Raw genomic sequence first — 20826 nt, 5'->3', positions numbered from 1 at the left:
AATTTCCATCCTTAATGCCTGCAAAGCCTACACTCTCTTAAATCCTCTGTGAACCTACATGTCCTCCACACAGGCTCTCCCCTCTACATGCTATCCTGCACTGCCCCTAAGTGTTCAATAAATAATCATGCATACATCCATACACTTGCATATGCACATTTAAGCACACCAATGCACACATACATGCCCATATAAACACATTTTATCCCTTAGCTTTATCACATTTACTGTGATGTACATTTATGTAATGTATAGCATGTAGCTCAAAGAATCATATTGATATGAAATTAAAGAGAAACAGTGGACCAGGTGGAACAAATCTCAGTTGGCACTATGTGGAATATAGTTGAAGAAGTACATGTCAGTTAAATCATTCCACTGATTTCCACTAAAGGTTTTAGAATGCATAATAATACATAGAGTGGTCTGCTCTAGCAAAATAAAAAAAATAGAAAACACATAATTATTTTAATTTAGATTAGATTTCAGTATAGATTCACAATCATTTGAAGTATATAATGCTTTGCACTATTCATCAGGGTGTTGTGTTTCCACATATTAACGTGGATCCACTGACAGCATCTCCTCATTTCTCTCTGTAGCGGGTCATCCGCAGCAGAAGCCAATCTATGGACGCCATGGGCCTCAGTAACAAGAAGTCACACACAGTCTCCACTAGTCACAGTGGCAGCTTTACCCACAATCCCGCAGAGAGTCCCAAAACCCCAGGGATTGTAAGTAGCCCATTTTGGTTCACACGTTGCCCACCTAACACTTAGATTCAGGGTATAGTATACTCGCAGAGCAGTGGGTTCACGTACAAAATAAATTAACCACTATTCTTTCTCGTAAGAAGCACTTTGGGAAATTACTCTTGTTGGCACATCGGAGCACTTTACTTTGATCAGTATGTTAACATCAAACACTCACTTTCATTCCCTAGATTTTAAATTCACTGCTGCTTTTACTAAATCAGATTTCACTAATCAGCCTTTTTCCAAGTACAGTTCATAGTGTTCATGTTAATACCTTTTTTTATTTGGAAAATTAACAGAAGCGCTCATTCGCCATTTGTCATTCATCCTCATCTGTTTAAAGAATCGTTATCTTCACAAAGAGTGACAGACTTCTAGGATAATGTTATAAAATAATGTCAGCTGTGGAATTAACCCAGTGATTTTCTTATCAGTATATATAGATGAATGATTGCTTGTGAGCCCCAGTCTAGTCTCTATTCCAAGTTGTGAAGTGAGCTCAGTCCAGCTGCTGTATGACTACCCAGACTCCCTTGCTCCTTGCTGTGCTTTGTCATATATCCTCCTGCAAATATTGTAATTTTTTTAAGCAGCCTTGTGCATGTGTGGCTGAAGAAGATGCATGGCACAAACCATAGGAGCTCACTGTCTTGTTTGTGTCTCTTTGAAAGATAGATAATTTATTTTCAAACTTGTTTAAGATTTGCTGCAGCGTGCCATTTGGTTACTAACTTTACTAATCCAGTTAATAAAAGAAGACACATTTTGGAAGCTACCCTTTGGTTTGCATCAGCCTTTTTGTCCCATTTCTTCTTTTTCTGAATGTATCACTAAACTAACTTGTATCCCTCAGGGCAGAAACTGCTGGCTTGCCCGCTACCTTGAGACTATATCCTGCTGTGCCCTCCTATGTTGGACCCCAACCCGCTTCTGCTCTATAACGCCTTTCACTGTTTCCTCGATATTATGTCTTCTATGTTGAGTCACGTTGCAGTCTCCTTTTTAAGCATTTTTTGCACCTTGCTGTTTAAATTCTCTGTGCTGTTCGCATGAGATCTTATGATGTGTTCTTTTCTTTTCCTTCCCCCTCTTGCTTTTTCAATCTCCTCTCTCTCTGTTTCTGCTTTCCTTGCCCTGTTTTGTGTACCTCAGTCATTGCTTGTCCCAGGGAAAAGTCCCAGTAAATATGGACGTCGAGGCAGTGCCATAGGGATAGGAACAATAGAAGAGGTCCACGTATATTCTACCTACTTATTTAAAACATTTCTTTAATTGACTATTGTCTTTGTATAATGTAATGTTTAATTAGTATTTACCCTGTTTTAAGTTTAAAATACGGTTTCATTCCTGTGGCTGTGAGAGGTTTTCAGATTTGAAGAATTTATCAGTTATAATGATACTTGTCGGGTTATAGTTTTAATTACAATTTCCTTCATTTCATTCATTTGCACAACCATCATGGGTTTTGGTAGACAGAAGGCAGATCAGTGTCAGGACTTTCATTCACGAATGTGTTTGCACCATTTTACTTTTAAGTTAGTTAAAAGTAACTGCAAGAGAAAAATATATTGTAAAAGGAGAAGATAAACAAACTCCCACTTATGTTCTCATAGACAGTCGCACATCAATGAATCATACTGCGTCTTAAATTAAAAGTGTGCACCAGCCAAGCTGATGTACACGCTGCACCTAAGAAAATAAAATGTCAGAGATGATGAGATGTTCAGAGATAAGAGTAAAAATAATCAGTTATAGAATATATAATGAATTTTTGTCTGGAGCCAAGTTCATCACGGATTTGTAAAATAAAATGTTTTACAAGTTTGTCATAACTTTAACTCAGGATTTATCCAACCGTTACTTCAGAATTCCTCTACAAGATATTTCTACATGTAGAAAGCTTCACTTTATGCACTGCATATCATGTTTTGTTGTTATTACACTATCCCCAAACTGTGTGTCTTACTTTCCTCTCCCTACCCACCGTCAGTCATTGATCATTCCTGGGAAAAGCCCAACCAGGAAAAAGTCTGGGCCGTTCAACTCCCGTCGCAGTAGTGCTATTGGCATCGAGAACATCCAGGAGGTCCAAGAGAGGAGGTGAGAGGACAGAGCAGAGCTGATCAGCAGAGAGTGGGTAGTGAAGAGAGAACAGTGTTGTAACAGATGGAAGACAGGACATTAAAATGAGGGATACAGCTATTAGAAAATGCACTGTGTAAGATCAAATCCTAAGAGAAGGGCTTGTCAATGCTTGATTTGATTAAAAAAACAACAACTGCACAGCTGTTGGTTGCTGTCAGTGGTTCAGCTCATAATGCTCAGTTTTAGGGTGGAGCCATGCTGAGTGATATGAATGCACTGTAACCATTTATTGTTAAACGAAATCAGATGAGCTATTTTGACTACTTTATATCCTTTCCTGAAGCCGAGAAGTATCACCCAACACCCAGAGGACACCAGAGAGTAGCCACATGTCACAGGAAAACAAATCAGACAACTCCTCCAATCACAGTTCTCCAGAGTTTCCTACCACAAAGAACAGGTGACTGTTAATTTCATTATGTAAGAGTATACTACTTTGTATTATAGTCACACACATTGAATCCGTTTGAAAAGGCTGCATTGTATTTTGTAGAATGGAACAGTGACATGGACGATTGCTCTCCAAGTCATAGTCCTAATCCTCTTCAGCCAAATGAATATAACAACCCCAAACATTCACATTATTCAGTCAAACTGTGATCAAACTATGGTTCTTTTGCTTGTAACTGCTTTTTTCGGGAACAACAGATGAACTCTGACATAAAGATGGCAAAGTAATTAGACTTTTAAAGTGCACTTTATTTTATTTTATTTTTTTAACCTTCCTTAATGAACTCAGTAGAAGGAAACCACAAAGTGATTATGTGATCAGAGTGACCCAGGTGTGTAGTTTGGCAATGTGTTGCAGGGCACCATCTATCCCTGAGGCGCAGGACCTTTCCCGCTCCTCCTCCAATGCCAGCAGCTTTGCCAGCGTCGTGGAGGAGCATGAAGCAGAAGAAGAGTACGACACTGGACTGGTAGGTGGAGTAATTACACATTATCAAGTGCATGCATAAAGGTTACTTCCTCCAAAGCCAAAATAAGTCATCAGCGTCCTAGCATTGATGATCCACAAGTGCTTCCATCAGCATTTATTCCACATTTACTGCAGTGAAAGTATCGCTTTGGTTCTTATCTGTTATTTGCTGTAAGCTGAACAACTGGGGGAAAAAACCCATGAGAAGGCTTGATGGATATCACTCCATTCTAGTTAGGACATTCTAGCTATTTCTTTCAGATAGACTGTCTGCATTTACAAAGAGACAAAAACAAATGCACAACTGAATAAAACTTTAGTTTTGATTATGCTGCCTTCATCTTATTGTAAGTTATATATCAAACTTACTTTACTCTTCTTCCAGGAAAGTGTGTCGTGTGTTACACCAGTCAAAAAAGATTCATTTGTGTACAGCTCTGGGGTGGAGGACAGTACCAGCCAAGGAAATCTTCCAGGTGAGCTTGGGAGCTCATATTACTGTCTCAGTAATATCCTGAAGTTGTGGTTACCAAAAGGTCAACTGTTTCACATGTCAAGAGTATCTGGGGGAAATATATATAGGGCAGTTGCAAAAATAACACTCTGTGTTTCCTAAGAAATTAATATTAAAGCACCCTTGAGTGATGGAGCTCAGCTTCCCCATATGGAGCTTACCAACAACAACAGCAGTAGGCATGATTTGTACAATTTAGCGAACTCTTCCTAAATAACTCACATTTACTCTGAAAATGTATCTGTTTCCCACATGAAACATACCCCACATTGGGGTTTTTGTATTTATAACAGCTGGCAGCATTATATGCTTGAGTTTATTAACCATGACAGCAACACATCTGTCCCCTTCCTTCCAGCAGCTTCACGTCTCCAGCAGCAACCGGACGCAGCGAGGACATTAGAACCAAAAGGGACAGACAGCCGGTCAAAGATGGAGCGCACTCAGCAGGAGCACAAATTCTCATCGGTAAGACAAAGTGCTTGGTGCAAGTCATCAAATAACACCGCAATGCTTTCAGAAATTGGTAGAATGATTTAATAAGCGACTTGAGTAAAAGGACCAATATTCCTGCTGGTCATTTGAAATTGTTCTGGGAAATTATATTCGCCTGTTTTTGTTCTACTAGTTTCTGATGCTGTACAGAGTACAGTAATACATCTACAGGCGTGAGGGTACGGTGGTTTTAGGTCCACATTCACTTAACATCTGAAAGCATGTTAACTGAATGCATGCTTAAACTAACACTCAAAAGTCTATAACACAGATGTCATTTGTTCGGAAATGATCTAGTAATCAGCCCAAACAGAAACCAGAGAATCACTAAACACCCATTCTCAGAAGAATGGGTGTCTATACAGACTTTGAGCCCCATGCATGTTTAGTTGGATGTATGTATGTTGAGATATTTGACATAATAAGTTGAACTTAGCTTTGCAAGAGGAAAGTTAATTTGTGCAATTAACATAAGTGTTCATCTTAATTAAGGTGTATTGTTCCTTTTAAATCAAATAAATATAACATGTAAATATAAAGACACTATGCACTAGCATGGCTGAAAACAGAAAGGTGAATCAATGCAAACCAATAAATATTTGCATATTGACTGCACCATGGTTTCTCATTCCTTATCTGTATGCAGAACTGTTAGCCACTCTGTCGCCCCATCATTGACATCCATTTTTCAGGTAGGTTATAATGTTGGTACAGCCTAAGGGATAAATTCCCACATTCCTCCATTCCCTTATTACTTCATTTACCTGATGCTTCTTTCTGCCCATTTATGTATTTCTCCTTTTCTCCCCTTTTGTCTAAGCATTCCAATAAGGGGCATCTTTGTCTAAAAGAAGCAAGCCAAGGGCATGTCAACTCCATCAATGCAGAAAAGGAGCAGTTAGAAGCCAGATCAAGCAACTGACAGATCATACTTTTTTTTTTTTTGTTTGACTTGGATCTGCTGCGTGACATGACAGACACCCAGACACCTACCTACCACCATTTCCATGCGAAAACCTCCGTTTTGTTCAGTACAAAGGAAAAGGACCTCTGCACTCATGCAGCATCTCTCAGCTGGCAATGCACAGTACATGTGCCCGCCTTCTCATTCTTCAGGCCAGTAAGCTCCGAAACCTAATTCTTACTGTAAAAACTCAAAGATCGGGATTCAAATGGAGATTTAATCTTGTCACTGAAAGAGTGGTTAAAGAAATCCACACAGCCGGTGTTTGTTCAGCCTGTAAAGAGTTGAACTACAGAAGAAAGCTTTGTTTTTTAATGTCAAACTCACATCCCACTGTGATATTGGTTTGACTTTGATGTATCAGGTGTATGTGGCTGCATCTAAGGCCGCATTTTGTCTTTAAATGTTGATGTATTCTTTTCCGAGTATTCTTCAGTAGATATTTGTTGTGTTTTACAACTTCAGCAAGAGTATGTCATGTTTTAATCAAGGGTACTTTCATGATACTGTTGCTGGTGGATGTAAAAACTATTATTCACCTTTCTCATTTTTAATTGATGGGTTACATATAAAAGACAAAAACTGTGCCACAGTGAAAAAGAGACCTATTTTAAGAGAAACGTTGACCCTATTGGTTTAGTTTAAGACAAAAGCAGAGCTACTGTAGTGCCCAAACCAGCGACACGCATCATCAAATTTGCAAACTTAAAGCAGTTCTTTGAACTTTTCAAAGATCTTTTTCACACCCCATTTGTTGATGTCTGTGTACAGGTGTGTATACAGCAGTAATGTGTATGGTGTAAATCTGCTTGTCAAAATCCTCTCCTCTGGAAACTGGTGCCATGCTTGACATAAAGGTGTTGTCCTTGTGATTTGTGTTTTACCGAAAAACCAGCCGACATCTCCAGATGCAGTGCACACTGCTAATAGAGAGCCAAATGTCAAAGTTTCCTACTTTGTATGTAAAGTGTAATATATGTATGTGACTTAAACACTACATTTTCAGAGATACTCCTGAACGTTGACCTTTTTGAAAAACCCGATTTGTTGCTGAAAGTAAATTACACTGTGACTCGTCTTGAAGTTGCCTTTATGACTGTCATGTGAGCTGCTTTAAAGAAGGGTTATTTTTAAAGGCACTGTGCTGCTGCCTGATTGCGTGAATGTAAAATGAGGCAGAGATGGATTCATTTGTACATATTTGCTCACAATAGTTGTACTGTGTTGATTCCTGACGACAGTAAACATGAGCAGAGAGGCTTTTTTTTTTAAGTTGTGAAGGAAAAAGCTCATATAGGTATGATTTATTTCAGTGACGTGACTGAAGCAGACCTTTGTCTTTTGTGAATTAACGACAGCATTTATAGTTAAAGAGACAAAAAGTTTAAAACACTGGACCAAATGTACTGTTTAATGTACTCATCAAGTTGTTTATAGCATAAATCACTCTCAATACAACACATGCACAGAAAAACATAGACAAATGTAACAGTAACACATGTCAGTTACAGCCTTTCAGAATCGTTTAAGGAAGATGTATTCAAATCATTTTTCCTCCTGAATCCTTGAGTAGATAAAGCCTGCCCTCGTGTGGCTCTGAGTTATTATAGCACATCACTATGTGGTACCATCATCTATCTGTGCTTGCACTGTATGCTAACCACAACACTGGAAACCAGTCTTCTCTGTGCTTGATTCAAATGATTGTATTGATTCTTGTCAGCTTGCTTAAGCCCTTGTTTAAAAGAAACGTTTGTACATATAGCTTTTTTTTGTAAAATAAGCTAACTAAAAAGTTTAATAAAGATGAAAATGCATAAAGTGAATAAAGTTTCATTTCTGCAATAAAAAAAAAAAAAATCATGTTTGCCATTTAAGTATTTCTGTGTGAGAATGAAGCACATTCAATATAAAATGATTGATAAGAAACTGAAAGGCATTCCTCATTCATGAAGGCAGAGATGATTCTCTGTAAGGCTTTAAGGAAGCTGTTTTCCAAGTTATCTAATACACCAACCTAACCACCACCATCTGCTCCTTTTAAAGTTAAATCCCCCAAATTTTTATGAAATCCATTCCCAGACTGGATACCAAATACATGTTTTAACATTCTGTAAGTACATCTTTGTATATATGTAGATTTGTTAGTATCATCGTTTAGTTAGTCCACCATTGCATCACTGTTAACTGATTCCATTTCGAGCCACATGAAACATAGCATGCATGCCTTACTTACCCTGTTTACAGTGTGTCAGAGCTACATTAAGATACTGTTAATGCAATGTAGTCTGTTCCCACAGCTGTTTTCATCATTCTCTGCATGACATTAGAAAACAGTTGCATTTATCACCAACCACCTTTCTAATTTCTTATTTTGTAAAGCAACATTTGCTGATCTTTAGTATTCATTACAAAATGATGACAATGAAGTGTTTGCTATGGCAATACAATGATTTTCATGATGGGCGTCACCAAATCAACCAGGGCTGAACTCGTTCTATGCCATATCTATATTATTTACATCTCCAGGTTCCACCACTTGAACTCAAAGGGCTCCCTGCGGACATTGGACCCACAGTGGACCTCTCCCAACAGCTGGTGGTAGGATGAATAGTCGTCAATGAACGTGCAGTTGAGGCCCAGGCCTTGCATTAGAGAGCACATCTCAGCCTCGAGTGCACATCGTCCATTCACTTTGGGGCCAAAGGGCTTTGGGATACCAAGGTTTTTCCCCAAAACAATCATGTTCACCTGGAAACAAATATAGCAAATAGTTCTTCTGTCAGCCCAAAGATTTATTTACATCTTTTTTCAACTAGCAGGAGCTTTGATGCCTAATAAAACATAATGTACAATTTACCATGTCGGGGTAGTAAGCTACTGCTCTATACTCCTTTTCATCCTCCACTAGTTTGAAGAGGATTGGCAGATCAATGATGTCTTCATCGTCTAGGCCTAGTTCCCTCTTCAACACATCCCGGTTCCAGTCGATGCAGCTCTGGAAATAAAATAATGATAATATATGCCTCTAAAATTATTCTCATTTTGCTTGTTAAATTACTGTGCTCAAAATATAAAACATTTTTCCATAGTGGTTCATATGGTAGTTTTGGTTTACGTACCACCAAAATCTACCCAAATACAAATGTACCCAATAGTATGTGAATATCAGCCCTAATATGCAGGTTAAGATCATTTAGCCACATTAACTGCAAAAATTTCTCTAAAAGAAAAATCATGCATACATCCATGCATGTGTCTTTGACGAAGCACTTGTCGCTAAACACGGGGTCACACTGCACAGCTCAGTGACTTTAGAGTGGCTTGGTCATAGGAGGCTATTTTTACACTAAGTCAGTTTGACAAATGTCTGGCCAGTGTTGTTACGGAGTGCAAATATCTATGAGAAGGAACAGCATGTGTAGAAGTATGCTACATAGGTTCATAGGCTGTAGAGTACTGATGCACACAGTAAAAATTAAACTTAGGAATTAAAGGACAAACGGCTTCTGAGAAAAACACAAAAACTTTTTGTTTGGACCTTTAAAAGTTGTAATGACAAAGGGGCTCAGAAGAGTAACTTGAGCAATGCCAAATGCATGCTAGGGTGGGGTAGAGTACAATGCAATTGGACTCTAAAGCAGCTGAAATATCTTAAATGATGAATCCTCCTTTACTAATGCTGCCTGAAACCAACAGTAAAGCTTGTTGGAAAGATAATAATGTTGTGGGGCTGGTGGCCATGAATTAGTGCTGATAAAAAAAATTCCTAATGTACAGCATCCTGGCATTCCCCATTCCAATACCTTTGGCAAGAATTGAAATGCTGACTGCGTGCCAGCCGCTCTCACTCAAAAACAGTTGTGCTTTCACTAATGCCATTGTGGGTGAATGGGAGCAAATCCTGCAACGAGGTTCTAAAATCCAGTGAAAAGCCTTCCTAGAGAGTAGAGGCTGTCATAGCACCATATTAATGCTCGTTGCCAGAATGTGACATTCAGCAGTTAGACGTGTTATCTTTGTTTACATACTTGTGTCTTCGTGCCTGAACTAGCATACCATATTCTTTTCTGGTCTTCTTTCTTTTCATCTTCTTTCCATTTCTATAATCTCACTCACCTGTACATAGTTATTTTCAGCTTGGAGTTTTTCATCCTTAAGGATTTCATCCAGTGTTATTTGTTCTGCATTTGTCAACCCTGTTTGGGAACATCATTCAGAGTGAGTGATAAGGCTTGGTGCCATGATGAATTTGTGCATTGCTAAGATGCCCTTGCATATATTCTACAGACGTTGCAGATAAACACTGGCCTACCATCAAACAACGTGGCTTGTCCGTGTCCACTGCTCTGTAGGCCTCTGAATAGTTTGTAACCTGCGTCTGGGCTGGACAACAGCAGTCGGAAGCCCTGTGAACAGACAAACAAGAGACAAAGATAACAGTGAAGCTCTCATATCCTAAAACCTTATATAATTCCACAATATACAAAGCAGCAAGTCACTATCAAGCAGATGCAGCACCAGATTCACTTCAGTAGAAAATTTAGTTACCTTTCTGTCAGGTGCAGGAACGAAAGTCATGAATTCATCCACGTGGCCAACAAGGAGCCAGTCAGAGAACAAGGCAATGGGCTCCTGAACCTTCTGAGCCCACAAAAAGTCTTGAACTACTTTGGTCATATTTCGTCCTTTAGTTGCCCTATAAGAAATAAAAAGGTTTCACTTTGCAAAAGTCATCTGTAACATTTCTGCTCTTGGTACATTTGCTTACAAGTCAAGAATTGATCTTTGAATTTTTTTAGAAACTCACGTAGGGAAGGCAACCCCAATGATGATTCTACCCAGGGGGTATTTTTTTCCATTTACTGTGACAGGAGGACTGACCTCCAGATTGCCAAACGAATCTAAACTGCTCACATGTTCATCTAGGGCCACCCTTGTCACATAGCCAAAGTCGGGACCCTAGACAAAGTAAATAATTGTTTGTGTTTTTTTATAAATCAGCGTAAGTAATGTAATTTTCTGCTTTGAGCCTATAATTTGATTAACAAAACCAATGTGAATAATATACAATCAAAGCTTTAATGACATCAACAGTAAAAACTTATTATAAGCTTTTCTCCTACAAGCAGCTCATCGTATGGAAAGTTTGCTAGCTCGCCATCTCTCGGGGAATCCAGAACAACAGGAAAACGATGATGAGGTGAATCGATGTAACCAAATTCCAGTTCATCCTGAAAAATAGAAAATATGTGTTATATTTATGCTGTCCTCTTGGCTTAGTTGATTAGAGAATTTTTTTTCTTCGTGTGAATGAATAGATATGTACGTGTTTGCAAATGTTTGTGGTTTTCCGTTTTGCAGTGTGGTTGTTGTGAAACCAGTTGCTATTGTGTAATCTTTCAAAGAAACACTTTTCGTGGTTTTCGTGTTAATGTTCGTCTTATTTACTGTTCCTGTTTACTTGGAGTTATAAAACCACAATGTTACCATCATTAAAACTCATAACCCTTCCTTGTTTAAAAAAAAATGGCTTACCTGCATCCAGCGGTCACCTCTGTTTACATATTCATGACAAATGTTCAGCTTGTACCCACTCTTCGCAACAAGGTTCCTCATTCCTTTCAGGAACTGGTAGTTATCAGATGTGCTAACAAAGAAACCGTCAAGCAGTTTTTAGATTGTGCCACAACATAAGTAACATATTTGAATTTGTTTTAGTGAGAGCTTTAAAAACAATTTAAAAATTAAATTGTAAAACAACAAATGTCTGTGAAAGCAGTATTTACAGTATTTACACAGACAAACAGGTTTGGCTTTCTTGGAAAGAAGGCAAGCTAAGGGGAATGTGTGACAGCAACAACAGCTGTCACCATCATGCTCATTATTCATGAGTCTACACTAACCTGCAGACAAACACCTCTACAGGTCGAAGCGTGTTGGGTGTCATGATCCATGGTGCGACTTTAAACACAACTTTGTCAGTAAAAATCGGCGTCTCAGGGAGACCCTGTTGAAACATGCGAGAGGCTGTTGAGTACTGCCGGTTATACTCCATTCTATGTTTGTAATGCAACATTAAAAAATGGATTCAAAAACTTCATGTTAACTGGAGTCACAAAATGTATCCGCTACAGTTATGCTGTAGTTAAGGGTGTAAAGAAAGAAGGTGATTAAATAAAGCAGTGTTACACTGTAACGCTATACTCTGGAACTTACATCAGAGATTGGTTCTAATAGACTGAGGTTGATGGTGACGAGTCCATTGAAGTCTTTGTCAGGAAACCTCAGGCCCTCCACATAAAAGTTCATCTCTGCCACGCCTCCAAGGTAAGGCACTTCCTTGGACAGCACATCACTGCTCAGCACCAGTGGATAGTCTTTCACAAAGAGATTGTAAAGTTTCTGCGCTGAAGTAAGAATGACAGAAAACAGGTTAAATACTTAGGCGGTTAACTTAGAAACAAAAAGAAAAAAAAGAATGTGTTCAAAACATGCTTTTACAGATCAGGTGACATGCACATCAGATCAAATGTTCCGGGGCTTTTCTTTATACCCACTTCTTTACTCACATAGGCCACTATTTGACACTTCAGTGGATCGGTTTCTGAAGACTCGAACACTCTCTGCATCTCCCTGAGAGATGTGCATGGTTAGTTTGTAGCCCTCTGGGAGTTTACCCGGGCCTTTGGTCCGCAGCACCATGACAGACATGTCCTTTAGATCTGTACATCCATAAAAATTATTAATGCCGTTGGCACCATAGAATTTTTTCCCCATCTCAGGTGTTGTGCCTGGTATCTGCTGTAGTCACTGACTTACAGTAGGGGCTTTGATCCCGCGCTATAGTGCAATTTGGTACCTTCCATATCTGTACTAGTTACTCCTTCAGTGCTGAAGAGACTTTTTTTAACTGCTCCACATGCTGCAGACGTCAGTCAGCATGTGGTAGTGTTTCTGGTAACTGTAAACCTTTGACTGAGCAAAAAAATGACTTAATCTGACTAACAGTAAATCTTTTTTGACAGTTAACATGAACTTGATTCATGCTCTTGATAGAGGAAATGCTGAAATCAAGAAATGTGACATACTGACTTGTGACAACAGCAATGTCATGCAATTACACAGTTTCCTTTGGGATTAATAGAGTATTCTGATTCAGATTCAATTTTGTGCTACTATACCTTGCTATCATTTTCATGTTGACTGGCACTTTGGTACCTTCCATACCTGTACTAGTTACTCCTTCAGTGCTGAAGAAACTTTTTTTAACTGCTCCACATGCTGCAGACGTCAGTCAGCATGTGGTAGTGTTTCTGGTAACTGTACACCTTTACACATAACGCCTGACCAGCATATACTATCAAATTTCAGCTCTACTGGATTTTATCTTTACCCTTGTGAGTCTTTGTCTCTCACAAGGTTTCTTTATCAGACTGATTTACCATATCACCATTTGAATCTGCTTAGTACAGACAATAAGAACGGCTTTTCTAATGCTAGGGAAAGTTTAAAAAAAACTTGTGGGTGGTACAGAAAACAAATGAAAAAATAGAGTATTTATTGGTGAAAACTGAAACTGCACTGAAAGTGGTTTACCAGACACTTTATAAATGCTTTTGTCCTCGCTGTCTGGTGTCTTCTTGTAGGTCTTTTCTGAGTCACAGTTGACCAAAAGGATGGCCCCATGCCCATTAGGACCCCATTTCCAAGAACCCTAAAATATTTTCAAAAAAATGAAAATGTGAATTTTGTGACTTAAAGACTTCAGCAAAATCTTCTGAAAATAATTGCAAGCTGAATAAGCATGTTTGCATCTTGTCTTTACTGACATACAATGGAAATGTGATATTGTGTTGAAGTAGTTCTGTCATGTAAAGCTGAAACATTTTAGATCACCTTTTTAGGGTTGTTTTTCTCCACGATGCCATCTCTATCAGCATCGACATCCAGTGAGAGCTCTGCATAACAGAAAGCTTGTTGATCACACACACTGCTTTTCCAGATACAGGCTCAGATCGCAGTACAGCTATTGTTTTGTTTTTTCATATCACAATCATCATGATATGAAACTCTGGTGAATCGTACATCATGTTTGGATTGTAATGAGCAATAAAATGTACTATTTTACAGACAAAACAACAAGTTCTTAGTAAAATGCATGTTGCGTCATTATAATTTAACTTACCAACAGCTGTCAGATGCACAACTGCTCTCCCTAAGACCTCTTTATTCGCCCCATAGTACTGGACTGACAGCTTTTAAAATAAAAGACATAAGCTGATGATGTGCAGAAATTTAACAGGTATTGATTTTATATTGTTTGATTGTGAGTTGTCCATTGTAAAGCAAATAGGAGTGAGCCCTGGTAATTTCAACAGCTACAATTCAATCATTAACTAAAGTACAAATCCTGACAGGAGTTCGGTTTGACAGTATTTTTACCCACAGGTGCAGGAAAACTGAGCAAAAAAATGACTTAATCTGACTAACAGTAAATCTTTTTTGACAGTTAACATGAACTTGAATCATGCTCTTGATAGAGGAAATGCTGAAATCAAGAAATGTGACATACTGACTTGTGACATCAGCAATGTCATGCAATTACACAGTTTCCTTTGGGATTAATAGAGTATTCTGATTCAGATTCAATTTTGTGCTACTATACCTTGCTATCATTTTCATGTTGACTGGCATGGTCCCTGCTGATGAGCAGGACTGAGTTTTCAGTGAGAGGGATGGGAGAGAGGTGGGATGTGTCCCGAGGAGTGGGGCTGATGCTGTACTGAACATTGGCAGTGCCTTTCACGGAGAAGAACTTGGAGGTGGGAGGGGCACTCCTGAGAACCAGAAAAAAAGCACAATTTGATGACAGGTGTTTTATACAACACAAACATATTGTATTAAACATGAGGTCCACTTCAAAAAGCGCATATTTTTCTCCATGTACATATGAGGAAGTGCTCTGACGTACACAGACAAGCCACAAGCTTTAGTCACAGTGATATCGGTCTGCTTAGAAACTGACCTGATAAACTGAACAAGTCATATTCTTGTCATTTCTGTAGCTGTTCGTGCTTTTTACACTAATTTTTCTTGAGGCACTAGGAACATGATAATCTTGTATCATACTAGGTTGCAGAGGGTTTTTTTTTAACCCATGTGTCATCTGTTTGTTTAGCAATAGGCGCCATTGAAACAACTGAAAGAGTTGGTCTGGCAAAGCTGAGACCACAACGTAGACAACTTGACGTGGCACAAATGCTGATGTCTTTACAGCAAAAACTTCTTGAAGGTGACATTTACTGAATGGTTTAATAATGCTCTATAACACGATGATGGTTGTAGTAGACATAATTTATTGACTTTGCACTACATAAACTGGCAGCTAGAATATGTCAGAATTCTATTGTTTAACCTGAAGGATGATATTTGTGTGCAGTTCCTGGTGGTGGCAAATCTAATAGTCTTTTGTTTGTGGAAAGAATTAACAGTGTTTCATTGTTGCTGTTAACAGGAGAGACTTTGTTTTCCAAAGAAATGTATGGTGTACATTCTGCCAAATGCCAGCCTACATAACAGAGAGACAAGGGATTACTGACTCGGCAGAGTGGGAGACTGGAATATGGACGGGACCACCTGGGCCTCAAAGGGGTTTTAGAATATCCAAAAACACTTTCTATCGAGAATTATTTTGATTTTAACACTAACTTCTTTTCATTCTATCAGTCCCTATGTAGAGAACACTGACAGAGATACTGGAGACTGATTCCAACGTGCGATTTAAATGTTAATCACCAAGACAGCTCTTGTTTTGTGTACAAATGAATAATGAACTTCAGATGAGTTTTCTAATTCCTGAAATAATGTTTTTGACCAATCATGGCTAACCAACAGTACTACTCTTTTAATGGAGAAGAGAAAGTCTTTTGGCTGTTTGATCACAACCATCACAACCACACTGCCAATAAAAGGTAATGAATAATAACACATGCATTTGATTTATATTATCAATATTGTTTGTAAAAAGGATCTGGGTGGACCACACCTGGATGTGGAAAACAGCTTGCTCTCTGGCCACCCAGCTTTAAAATAAAATCATGACCTCTTTTGGCCAGCAGTCCCTGACTTAATGATGTTAGTAAAATAGGACTAATAATTTAAAGTATAACATACATTATATGGACCACACAGTATTGTGCCGAGCCTCTTAAACTTTGAGTGCAGGCATTTTAGTCCCATTGCCACAGGTGTATAAAATCAAGGATCTAGCAATGCAATCCGCCTTTACCAACATTTGTTAAATAATGGGTCGTAGAAGAGCACTGGTACTATAATAGCATGTAACTTCTCTGTAAAATCTCTTCCCTTTTAGATAATCCAGGAGCAGCTGCACCGTTGCAAATTGGACGGTTCAGTTACTACAGAAACTTGGCCACGACGCTACCAAACAGGGCCGCAGGGTGCCAAGACCTATATTACCTGGAAGTCTTCAACGCTCTGCTGACTCAGTAACTACTTCCAAACCTCCTCTGGTATTAACATCAGTACAAAAACTATGTGCCGGGAGCTTAATGGGGGCACATGCCCGAGCAGCTTCTGCAGGTGTAATGTTTAAGTGTCCCAATACTTAGGAACACTTCTGCCCCAACATAGTGTATAGTGCTACTATTCAAAAACACAACCGATAGTATGCCAAAGGTATCATATAATTGAATCAACATTTCACTAAATATTTTAGCAAATAATTAACTTCTCGAACATAGAATACTGCACGGATGTTCTGTTAAATAAAAAATAATAATAAAAAAAACAACGCCAAAGCAACGCTTGTGAAGCGTGCGTATTTTTAATGACAGTGAAAATACAATCTGCACACAGGATACATATGGACAATCGGCTACGATATTTGATAGAACATTAATATTACCACAAAGCAACGCGTTTGCTTATCAACCCCTAAGCAAGACATTTCACATAACTCAGGTGAGCTTTTTGGCGAAGAATGTATTATAGCGGTTTGAGCAAGACCTACCTGTTCAGGTTGACGTTTAGCTCCGAGCCAACTACGTATAGTACCGTCGTAGTTTTGCCGTAATCTATTCTGAGCGTGCGGGGATGGATCATGACTGTCGTCTTCTCGCACTGTTAGACAGAGACTGACCACAAACGTCCAGCGATTGCTGCGACAGTACAGAGAAGTGAAAGCGCAAACTTCTAAACTGTTTCAGACCAGCGCGACAACTCATCATAAAAGCTGCAGGTACGTTGCTAGGCTTAGGCTTTGTGCGGTGATTGGTCAGTCAAATTCCACTCCGCCCCCTCCAGTGGCCACTTATCCTATGGCAGTTCTTTATTCTTATCTATTGATCTTTCTATTTACCGAGATCTTCTGGAGGAAAGTGGGCTGGCTCTGTGCACATTTCAACTATTAATAATTGAATAGACTGATTTTATATAGTTAACTACTTTTCCTGAGAATTCAAAGCGCTTTATACAGCTTGCCTCATTCACCCATTCATTAAAAGCACTTTTATCCATGCTTTTTCTACATAAGAGGTTTCTCTACATTCACACGCATTCACACTCCGACGGATACATCGGACCAATTTGGGATTAATATCTTGCACATGATATTTAGCATGCACACTGGAGAAGCCAAGGATCGACCCACCAACTTTCCGATTAGTAGTAGATGACCTCATAAGCTATAGCCAACCCAGTACGAACAGATGACTTGTATTTTTTTTCTGTATTTACTTTAGGTTTTTACAGACACATTGTGACAACTGACACCAACCAGCGCACCCACCCACTGCACCATAGAGCCGCACCCTTCGAGATCTCTCAGCAGTATGCACTGAACAGTCACTTGAAAGTTTTCTACGTGATGTTCTCGCCACTGTTACCAACATTATAACGTGCATATAGAGCTGAGTATGTGTGTTTAGAGTCATGTTAGTGTTTCACCTTACCTGTTCACCTTTGCTGTCAAAGAGGTTCCAACAACGTAGAGAAGTTGCTGCGTTTTTTGTGTGTCTAGACGACATGTAAGTTGACTACCCGTGGTAACTTTTCTTTTCAAGAAAGTAGGTATATGTGGAGGGACATTGGTTTGGTAAACGTCTTGAAACATGGTTGACTGCTGTTTGCCTCCTGTGAAGAGTAGTAGGTGTGTGCAGATGTACTCATATCTGAAAAGCCTAAGTAGCTTATGTAATTTGCAGTAGGAGGGACAAGCTTACAAGCCTTCCCATCTTTAAAATAATTTGCCAAAACCTGTTAATTAAAATCTTCAGAGGAGTTGTGCAACTTATGATTGGTTGAGGCCAATGGAAGTTTTTGTTCCGCACCACAGACATTGCTGTATATTGCAAAGGCATGGCCAACCTGCTAGGGCATGTCATAGGTTCAAGGACTGTATTGTACTGTGTGTCTGTATGTACAATCATTTTGTTGGTGTTTGTGGGAATAAATAAGTAGCCCTTGAAAACTAGGTTGCAGAATAAGGGCTAGGTTCTGTTTGCTGTCACCATCTGGGTGTTTGGAGGTTAATGGTTAATCTGCGTTTAACACTGGATACTGTGTTTCCTCTTAAAAGGAAAGTAAAAAAATCAGAAAGCTTTGACTCTCTGATATAAATCGCAAACACACACCTTAAAGCAGATAACCTGTAAGCTGGAGAGGAAATTGTGATGCACTAAAGATTTTCATTCAGTTTATAAAAGCAGTTTTCTGTTCTATAAAAAAAAGTGCAGATTTCTACAAGGGTGTTCAAAAAAGTCTCACCATTAGTTAACGCAGTCACTTCAAATATGATAAGTTTATCTCTATTAATGGGGTACACAAAAGCTGTAATTACACAACAACATGAAAAGCTTTTACTTGATCCAGTTGTCTTAGCTAATTATAACCCAATCTCCAACCTTCTTGTTATGTTAAAAAAAAAATCTTGAAATCAATGTTATCAATGAGCAAACTGATCATTTACAGTGGAATGGTTTATTTGAAGAGTTTCAGTCAGGATTTACAGTCAATTTCTATCATAGAACATAAACTGTCATGTAACTGAAACAGAATAGAAACAGATCCTGCTGCAGAGCTACCTGTAGGACATTTTACTGTACTATTCATCAGGATAACGTTTCTATCATAGAATAGAAACAGCACTAGTTAAGATTATAAATGACCTGCTTATGGCCACTGGCAGTGGACCTAGCTCTGTGCTTGTCCCATTAGACCTCATTCTATACTGCTCATCATAACATTTTAATACAGAGATTGAAAACATTCTTAGTATTAAAGTCAATGTACTCCAATGGTTTGAATGGTATCTACCTGAAAAGTTCCAGTTTGTGCATGTAAAGTAAAGTTAGTCATGGAGTTCCACTGGCTTCAATGCTGGGGCCAATAATTTTTACATTATGCATGCTTCCCATATTAATATAAACTACTGCACTCTTTTTTATTACAGATGATGCCCTGATATCCAGGTATATCTGTCTATGAAGCCATAAATCAATTAGCTAAACTAGTGTCATGTCTTAAAGATGTAAAGGCCTGGATGTAATTTTCATCTGCTAAACTCAGACAGAACTGAGGCTATCATGGTTGGCCCTAAAAATATGATGTCTAACAGGATAATCTGGATAGCAGTATCTTGGCCTCCAGTAAGACTGTGGGGAATCTTGAAGTCATTTTTGATAAGGATATGTTAATGTGCACATTAAACAGACATTAAGGACAGCCTTCTTTAATCTGTGCAGTATCTCTGAAACATCCTGTCTTAAAGTGAGACTGAAAACCTAATAAATGCATTCATTACTTCTAGGCCAGAGTTTTGTAAACCATTATTATTAGTTGTCCCCAAAGTTCCCTGAATAGCCTCTAGGTAACTAAAAATGTTGCAGCTAGAATGCAAACAAGAATGAGTAAGAGAGATCATAATTTTCCCATATTAAATTTAAAATCCCTCTCCTCACATTCAGTATTAGCATCATATTGTCCTAACAGAGCACTTCAATCTCAGACTGCAGGCTTACTTGTGTTCCTTAAAATACATAAAAGTAGACTTGGAGGCAGACCCTTTAGCTATCAGACCTCTCTCATATGGAACCATCTCCCAGTTTAGATTTGGGGGATAAAGATAGATATCCTCTCTATTTTTAAGATTAGACTCAAAACTTTCAATTTGATAAAGATTATGGTTAAGACTAGATCGGGTAACCCTAAACCATCCCTTAGTTATACTGCTAGAGGCTTAAACTCTTTTGGGAATTCATGTGATACACTACGACTTATTTTCAGCTTTCACCTTCTACTCACCTCTTTTCTCTCTCTACATGTTTATATGCCACTTCAGTATGTCAGTAAATGTGCTTGCTCATTGGGGATCATCTGATTGTTGGGGTTGGTTTTCTCCATTCTGAGGAGACTGCTATTGTGGTTTGGTGGTATATAAATAAACTTGAACTGAACTTAATTGAATCAAACTGAACTGAGCCACATCAACTGCAAACAGATCTATGAATATCATGCATACATCCATGCATGTTCCTTTAAAAAACCACTGGTGACAAAACATGGGGTCACACTGCACAGCTCAATGACTTTAGGGTGGCTTAGTCACAGGATGCCATCTTTACACTAAGTTAGTTTGACAAATGTCTGCCCAGTGTGGTCATAGCAAAGTGTAAATATCTAGGAGCAAAAACAGCTTGTGAAGCAGTATGCTACAGAAGTCCCTACACTGTAGAGTACTCATGCACACAGGAAAAATGTTTGGAAGTTAAAGACTGCTTCTGAAAACATGTAATGGCATGTGTACACAAGACATCAAGGCAAGACATCAGCAGTGCCAAATGTCAGCTGGGGTGGGGTAAAGTGCTATTCAATTGGAGTTTCAGGTTATGGTTTCCTGGTCCTGCAGGTTAGATTAAACCTTTTCTCTTCTTTTTAAAATTGTATAGTTACATGTTCGAAGCAAATCAATCATTTTTCTTCTTTCAGCTGCTCTCTTTAGCGGTTGTCACAG

At 38.7% G+C, this 20826-nt stretch overlaps 2 protein-coding genes across 6 annotated transcripts in view; one reads left to right on the top strand and one right to left on the bottom strand.

The window, feature by feature from the left end:
* Positions 1 to 7079, top strand: part of rap1gapb (RAP1 GTPase activating protein b) — a 67443-nt gene extending 60364 nt beyond the window's left edge. For 2 of the 5 annotated variants that reach the window (XM_080891303.1, XM_080891305.1), the window contains 9 exons: positions 603 to 734; positions 1908 to 1985; positions 2746 to 2855; positions 3184 to 3300; positions 3691 to 3820; positions 4205 to 4295; positions 4692 to 4801; positions 5475 to 5520; positions 5649 to 7079. In XM_080891303.1, the coding sequence (XP_080747429.1) occupies positions 603 to 734; positions 1908 to 1985; positions 2746 to 2855; positions 3184 to 3300; positions 3691 to 3820; positions 4205 to 4295; positions 4692 to 4801; positions 5475 to 5483 (777 nt within the window). In that variant the 3' untranslated portion in view covers positions 5484 to 5520; positions 5649 to 7079. The remainder of the gene's footprint in view (positions 1 to 602; positions 735 to 1907; positions 1986 to 2745; positions 2856 to 3183; positions 3301 to 3690; positions 3821 to 4204; positions 4296 to 4691; positions 4802 to 5474; positions 5521 to 5648) is intronic. The other 3 variants (XM_080891304.1, XM_080891306.1, XM_080891307.1) reach the window with 3 other exon arrangements.
* Positions 7080 to 7189: 110 nt separating this feature from the next.
* On the bottom strand, positions 7190 to 17053 carry padi2 (peptidyl arginine deiminase, type II). Its single transcript, XM_080891309.1, has 16 exons — positions 16828 to 17053; positions 14461 to 14632; positions 13981 to 14050; positions 13692 to 13753; positions 13392 to 13509; positions 12365 to 12517; positions 12012 to 12202; positions 11699 to 11802; positions 11331 to 11442; positions 10919 to 11026; positions 10603 to 10754; positions 10344 to 10491; positions 10108 to 10201; positions 9912 to 9991; positions 8653 to 8790; positions 7190 to 8543 (listed from the first exon to the last, which is right to left on the bottom strand). Exons 1-16 carry the CDS (start codon positions 16917 to 16919, stop codon positions 8310 to 8312), a joined length of 2028 nt encoding a protein of 675 aa, XP_080747435.1. The 5' UTR covers positions 16920 to 17053; the 3' UTR covers positions 7190 to 8309.
* Between the last annotated feature and the right edge of the window lie 3773 nt (positions 17054 to 20826).

This window comes from Rhamphochromis sp. 'chilingali' (assembly GCF_963969265.1).
Source record: "Rhamphochromis sp. 'chilingali' genome assembly, chromosome: 9".
Lineage (NCBI taxonomy): Eukaryota > Metazoa > Chordata > Actinopteri > Cichliformes > Cichlidae > Rhamphochromis > Rhamphochromis sp. 'chilingali'.
The sequence above is the reverse complement of the archived record's forward strand: the minus strand, read 5'-3'. Positions and strand labels throughout refer to the sequence as shown.